Source organism: Pyrus communis, chromosome 6 (assembly GCF_041283825.1).
Source record: "Pyrus communis isolate YQ-2024b chromosome 6, ASM4128382v1, whole genome shotgun sequence".
Classification (NCBI taxonomy): domain Eukaryota; kingdom Viridiplantae; phylum Streptophyta; class Magnoliopsida; order Rosales; family Rosaceae; genus Pyrus; species Pyrus communis.
Window position 1 is genome coordinate 2,922,172 of NC_142570.1, and position 7,326 is coordinate 2,929,497.

The 7,326-nt window shown below is 33.4% G+C and overlaps 1 protein-coding gene across 1 annotated transcript; it reads right to left on the reverse strand.

Moving 5' to 3' along the window:
* Positions 1-4,774: 4,774 nt before the first annotated feature.
* Positions 4,775-6,884, reverse strand: LOC137711167 (NAC domain-containing protein 100). The gene is made up of 3 exons (XM_068450375.2): positions 6,317-6,884; positions 5,916-6,193; positions 4,775-5,642 (listed from the first exon to the last, which is right to left on the reverse strand). Exons 1-3 carry the CDS (start codon positions 6,504-6,506, stop codon positions 5,025-5,027), a joined length of 1,086 nt encoding a protein of 361 aa, XP_068306476.2. The 5' UTR covers positions 6,507-6,884; the 3' UTR covers positions 4,775-5,024.
* Between the last annotated feature and the right edge of the window lie 442 nt (positions 6,885-7,326).

The following is a 7,326-nucleotide window of genomic DNA, read 5'->3' on the forward strand; positions in this document are numbered from 1 at the left end:
AAAGAACAAGCTCTCTTTCTCCAGTCCTGCCTATCTTCGACTCAAGGTTATCTCTTCCACCTCTTCTTCTTTTTCTGATTCAAAACAAATTCAATCAAAAGTTTATAACTTTGCAGAAGCAGAAATTGAACGACTGGATTCTAAATCTTAATGGATATTAAATTCAATTTTTGTTCTTCTTTTTGTCTGCAGCTTCGTGAAGTTGCTGATTTCGGCGCCCAATCTCGGCCGCTTAAGTGTATCCGAATGCTCTGAAATGGAGAAAATAATTGATTTGGAGGAAAATAATCACAGATTTGTGTTTGCAATCACTATCGGTGTTGAAGAGTATATGTGACAAATTGACAATGCCCTGCCATTTCCTTGTCTGAACCAAATCTGGGTAACTGATTGTCCTGCGCAGAAGAGATGCCACTCAAGATTGGCTAATCTCTCCATCAATTTGAATATTGAGGTTTCCAGCGAACGACAATGATAGAAATGTTTGTCAATGTTTTTGATCCCTGCTTCATTATCATCTTATGCAAAAATTTGTTCTTGTTTGAATATTGAAATCTTCAAGAAATTTGTGGAAAATTTTGTGCAAAGATAGAGGAAATTTGTTAATTTAATTGGAAGGCTAGGAATTGAACTAGAATTAGAAGTTAGTCTCGTTTCTTAGTCCGACACTGTACCAAATGTTTTATTAAGTTAGTCTAACTTAGTCTATTCTAAGCCAATTCAGCTTAGTCCCTAGAGCAAGTCCAATTCGAGATAGTTCGATACAACAAACGCATCCAAAATACTTTCATGAAGAAAAAACCACCACCCCATCATGATGTACACGATTAGAAAATAGTGCCTAGGTGGCATGGTACAAAATGCCCTAGAAATATGGGTTCATTTCACAAGGTTCAATTATCAAATGTTTGGGTAGACAAACTAATTAATAATTAACAATCAAATATATTCGATCTAAAAAAACTAGGTTAACTAACATAAAAATATAGAAATCTTTCCCTTAATACACATTAAGGATACGAAGAGATGCCAAGGTTCCTTTTTTTTAATTGGTATAAGTATGCTAATTTTAACTGGAATATGCTACATGCGATTCTATATTTGAAAATATCTCCAATAATATATTAATCCTTAGCCTAATCTCGTCGCAAACCTTACCAAAGCCTCAATCTTTGTGGCTAGATCCACGTCTAGATCTAGAAAACAAAATACACACATATACACATACAATTCTAGTTGCGATATCTTGCCCCACAAGTGTAATTAATTGTAATTTAAATTTCTTGTTCTTTAAGAGCCTGTTTAGTATGCTGGATGAGATTTGGCCTTAGGGATATGATTGGATTTGCTGGGATTGGTTAGGCAAGACTTGTAACCTGTGCATATCCATAGGTTAGATAACCTACTCCATATTCATAACTCATTATGTCCAATCTCATCCATCTCACATTTTGACATAACAAACAACGGATCAGACAATTCCATTTTAATTTGTTACAATCTATCTCAACCAGCCCATCAAATAGGCCCTAAAGATTATATTTCTTATAGGAGCTCAATACTTGATGTGTATATATAAATTAAATGGTTAACCGCATGAATGATAATAATCCAATTCAATAGGCCTTTTAAAATAAATAAATAAATAAAGAGTTAGATCGTGGTTTCATCATACCAATCCACTTTTTTGGGACAAAAAAAACTCACAGATACATTTCAGCTTTTCTTGGCTACTATCGTGTGATTCACCAGAGTCAAAAATCGACTCAAGACGTGCCGTATAGAATATGAGCCTGAAATTCACCATCAACTACTGAACCACTCCGTGTTGATTAATATATTTGGATAATGAGTTTATATGACACTTTGAAAGTATGATAATAACATTGTGTCGATGAAGGGGTAGCCTGAGAAAATATTGTTCAGTATATGGGGGAACCTGATTCTATTGGATGATTACTTTTGGGAATAGCTCCATTTTTTATATATAAAAATACAAATTTACTGATGAGAATGAAACTTGTCGTGCAGGACTCAAATTCATTCGTGGTTGGAGATTTGCTCGTGCGTAAGTGATAAAAATAAAACTTCACATGTTACAAAAATATTACTTAATAATAAATAAATAATAATGGTAAACGTTCGTACATTAATACGTCAGGGTTTACAGCTTGATAAACTGATTGCATGCATCACAATTCATAAAATATTTGAAAAGACAGATTTGAAGATTAGTCCAATATTAACGAATTCTGCGGTTGAAAGACTCCACGAAAACGAAAGATAATAAATATTTACATAAGACGTAGATTTCCTTCATATTATTATAATAAGATTTTGTTACCAAAAAGTATATTTGTAACAAGACTTTTCTGGATTTTTAGAATTCTTATCCTGAGATATGAACTTGATGAATCTGGACAGCTGTTTTCCTTTTTATTTTCCTATAATTAAAGGGATGGTTCGGATGTAATTTTAAAATAATTAAAAGTGTGTTTGGTGAAATTGATGTTGGATTTCAAAATATTTAAATCACTTTAAATGATTTTTTGAAAAAATATCAAATATGTGTTTCTTATAAAAAGTACTTAAAGTGTTTTTTAAAGATCCACTTGGATTTTAACTAAGAATTAGTTTCAAAAGCATTTCCACAAAAAGCACTTTTAATCATTTCAAAAGCACTTCTAAATGAGCTACAGAGCTTGTTTGGATTTGCTTTTAAAATGACTAAAAGTGTTTTTGATGAAAATGTTTTTAGAACTAATCTTTAGTAAAAATACAAGTGAATTCTGAAAAAATACTTAAAGTGCTTCTTGGAAGAAGCACATAACTAATGCTTCTTGCAAACCTAAAACAATTTTTTCTAAAAACACTTTCAGTCATTCTAAAAGCACATCCAAACAAGTCCACAATAGTTTCTCCAATGTCCATTTTTCAGTCATTCTAAAAGCACATCCAAACGAATCCACAATAGTTTCTTCAATGTCCATTTTCCACTAGACTTCCATGATTTTAATTCATAGAATAAATTTGTTCATCGTCTCTAATTTGGGAGTGAGCTACCATTACATTATGTGCATTCGGTGAATTTAAATTTCAAGGTTCAGGTGCGGGTAAATTAAATCTCACTACTATGACTTGGTGGTAATCCATAACAATTAAGGGTAGTGAGTAAGTTTGTTCTCTTGCAATATTTGTCAATTCAATACTTCATTTAATTGCATATTTCCTGCAGTTTGGTTCAATATCTCTTGAGCAAGAAAGTAAGAAATTTGATTAGTCAAATAGTCATGGAATTAATAATTCAACATCTCTTAATCACCGACTAATTAAGAGGATTATTGTTCTTTCATCAAACAATTTGACATGGTTATTGCCTTCTTAGCTAAAATAGTTCATGAGATTGAGGTAACTTCTTACTTTGTTCACCATAAATCATTATGGTCATTTCATGAAAAATCTGTAAATATTCTCGTTAAATTGTCACATGAACGACCACGTGACCACCTTTTTAAGGATAATTTTTATCAAACCAATCACTTAATAAAGATATTGACAGATTTTTCATGAAAAAACCATAATGATTCACGTTAGACAAATTCATGGACCATTCTATCTATCAATTTTCTTTATCAAGGACAAGTAAAAAGTTATCTCAATCTCAGAGATCATTTTGACTAAATATCGTACTTTATCCTTTGTTGTGACATTATCAACCTAAATTACGTATTAGAGGATTTTTTGTTTAAAATGTGTGTTTCAAATTAGCAGTTCAACAATAATATATTAGGTAGTGCTATCGACACTCTTTTTTACTTTTCACACATTCTTCTCAATTTTCAACTATCGAATGAGTTGAAGAAATCAATAGCAAAAACTTAACAAAGATATGTGGGAGGTAAAAATGGTTGTGTGAATATATATATATATATATATATATATAGAGAGAGAGAGAGAGAGAGAGAGAGAGAGAGAGAGAGAGAGAGAGAGAGAGTAGTACTATTCTATTGACACACAATTTTACCTTCCACACACCCTTGTTAATTTTTTGCCATTAATCTTCTTTATTTCATTCGATTCGACGATCGAAAATTGAGACATGTGTGATAGCACTACCCTATATATAAGCATCCCAAATTTTGTTTATGAACTGATTATGCTTTATTTTCTAATGAAGTTGTTTAGAAAACATGGTCAATAAAATAGAGGATTAGGATTTTTGACATTTCAACATCACAAAATATATGAATTCAAATTTTATAGCATGCAAGTCAAAGTTAATTAATCAAAGAAAGTTATAATTTATAAAATGACAGAATTACTTTATGTCAAGCCTTAGTCCAATGATTTTACCTGGTTAACTAACATTTTAATTTTATAAATACCATGGTTGTGTTTGAGTGTGACATGCACATGTGTGTGTGATAGAGAGAAGGAGAGTTTGAAAGAAAGACAATGAAATTGTCAATAGCATACTTACCTGAGTCCCCACTATAAACTCATGGAATAGAATACTAAAACTCATTAGGGAGATTCGATGTAGCGAATTAGGGCAGTATACTTATTTATTTATATTTAAGTTCAAATCTTGATTTGACGTAGCGAAGTTAATTAAGGTAGTATGCTCATTTATTTGTGTTCAAATTGAAATATTTCTTCTGTAGTTTAAAAAAAAAATTAGATTATAAAATCGTGATGTAAGCGTTCATTAAAATCCAGAAAACTTTAAGAAAGGATACAAACTTTTAATGACTAAAATACACGAATAAAATCATTACCACCAACTGAATCTAATTCTCATATGTCACCAACATTGTTTTTACACAAAAATTAAATAGAAAAACAAATACACCATATAATTTCTTGCATTACATAATTATATGCTTCACTTTCATTCAATATTCACTTTAAATTCAGAATATCTGTACACTATCAACTCACACCAATAATACTAGCTGAAGCTGCATTTTTTTTTTTTTAATAATAAAACTATATATTAGCCTTATTTTGCTGGTTTGAAATTATTAATAATTCCAAAAATTATCCAGCCCTGCTGCTGCAGCTGGAGGATCTTGAACACCAAATGGCCTTCTTGCCATGTTAAGATTTGACATGACTGAAGAGATTTCAGTGTTCATATCGCTTGTGAGGCCGGTTTCTTGGGACACACTCACCATTTTTCTCTCTGTTTTGAAGCTAGGCTGCCTCATGTTCGCTGCATTGTTTTCAAACAAGGCCCGCAGGATGGACTGATCTTGCAGTAAATTTGAACACGGGAACTGAAAATTCGGTGAAATCGGAGCATTATCAGCAGAGTAGAATGAATTGGGAAATGGGATTATTGGGAAAGAGTTTGAAGTGTTTGAAGAAACACCAAAGAGAGTATTGTTGTTCATGTAATCAACAATATTCCCTTGGTTTCCTTGAACATCAGTGGGATCAGGGTTGGAGAAGCAGGGCACGTAATGGGACTCGGAAGCAGGTTTGGCCTTGGCGGCGCTATAGGGCGAAGAATCCATCAATGGCGGTAAGCCAGAAGGACCGATTTCATTTCCGAGAGAACCCAAACTCACAAATCCAGAAAAATGGGTTTTCTTGCCACCAGAATTCTTTTCAAAAACCCTGCAGATCACCCATTCATTCTGCGAAGTGCAAGACAAAAAAAGGCACAAATACCATTACCATCAAAATACATGAACAAATTAAAAAAAGCAAAATCCAGAGAGAAACTTACCTACACCAGGGATGTTACTACGGTACTATTCCAAGTCAATTATATACTGCCATGCGTTTTAATTTTCGAATACAACAACACATGCTCGAATTGAGATACCGTCACAGTGACATCCCCGTTGCAGGGAGATCCAACTCCATAAAACAGGAGAAAATAGGGGAAAACAGGGGAATGACCATACCTTTGCAGTTTTGGGGAGGTTGTGGACAGAGAATTTACCATCCAATCTATATTCATGCATCACCCAGTTACTTTTTTCTCCTTTGGGAGCTCTTCCTTTGTAGAAAACCAAGGTTTTCTTCATCCCAACCAGAGATTTTCCTCTGTAAATCTCCTTATCCTTCCCTGTAGCTTTCCAGTATCCGGCTTCTGTCGCCCTGTTTGTCCTCAGACCAGTTGGGTACTTTCTGTCTCTCACACAAAAAAAGTACCACTCCTTTTCTCCCATTTTCGCTTTCCCTTCATTTGAAAAAATAAAAAGTAAATCAAATCGAAACAAACAAAATCCAAACAAATTTGATAAAAAAAGGATTGTGTTATAGAAACAAAACAAAATTAGAGGTTTTGTTCTAGGAAGCTTACAAGGCAATTCCCAAGGCTCCGACTTGTTCAAGTCCACCTCCCCAATTGCTTTACAAGAGAAGCTGGTATCGATCACCTTCTTGTGCAAGTAGTGAGAAATAAGCTCTTCATTGGTTGGATGGAATCGAAATCCCGGCGGCAAATCGATCTGATCATCCTCCTCAACAATCCCAGCTGGAACGTTTTCCATTTCTTCCTTTTATGATACCCTAAAACCCCAATGATTCTTCTCTAAAACCCTTGATTCGAAATCTTGGTTCCGATTGAAAAGTAAGTATTTTCGCAATCCACCCTCGGTAGACTCCTCACAAACTCTCAAACTTCTATGGCTTCTTCCAACCAACAGCTTCAACTCCCAGATCTTAAAACACCTTATATAGAAAGCAGAACCAGAAAAGACTCATGCAAAACGTGCTTTTCTAAGGAGCAAAAGAGAAATAAAGCTTAAGGAAAGGGAACGGGTAATTGGATACAGAGGAATAAAAGAAAAGAAGCCATGGGAACAAGTTGTTGTATAAGCTGAAAGATGGATTCAGATGTTAAGAGAAAGAAAAGCACTATGGGAAGCAGAAGCCCCTAAATACTGGTGCTTTTGAAGAGCAAGAAACGTGGAATGGAAGGCAACTTAGGTAGGCCGTTTTAGCTTCTCTTTAACTTTTTCTGCAATAATTCTACCCCCATCTTAAAAATTGGACCATTTAAACAAACAACCCATTCAAATACTATGCATGTAGTTTTGATTTCATTACCACCAATTTAATATGTTTTGGTTTTGTAGTTTACAAAAATTTTACTATGCTCCAGACATACGGTGTATAGTCTGCACCGAATAATGAAAGGTCAAGATTTTCATTTTTTTATTTTATCAAAAGTTCAAAAATCTAACAGTTTAAAACTCTGTTTTGATTCACCAATTTACAATGTTTCAGTTTTGTGAATACTTTATTTTGATTTTAATATTAATTTACTTGGCAAATTAAAAAGTTATTAAAATTTCAATTGTATGTTTT

Bases quoted from the DNA above. Each gene is read 5' to 3' on its own strand.
- LOC137711167 (XM_068450375.2), bottom strand. From the start codon at position 6,506: ATGGAAAACGTTCCAGCTGGGATTGTTGAGGAGGATGATCAGATCGAT. The intron at 6,194-6,316 runs GTAAGCTTCCTA...TTTCAAATGAAG, and splicing joins GGAGCCTTGGGAATTGCCTT to GGAAAGCGAAAATGGGAGAA. The intron at 5,643-5,915 runs GTATGGTCATTC...TGCACTTCGCAG, and splicing joins ACCTCCCCAAAACTGCAAAG to AATGAATGGGTGATCTGCAG.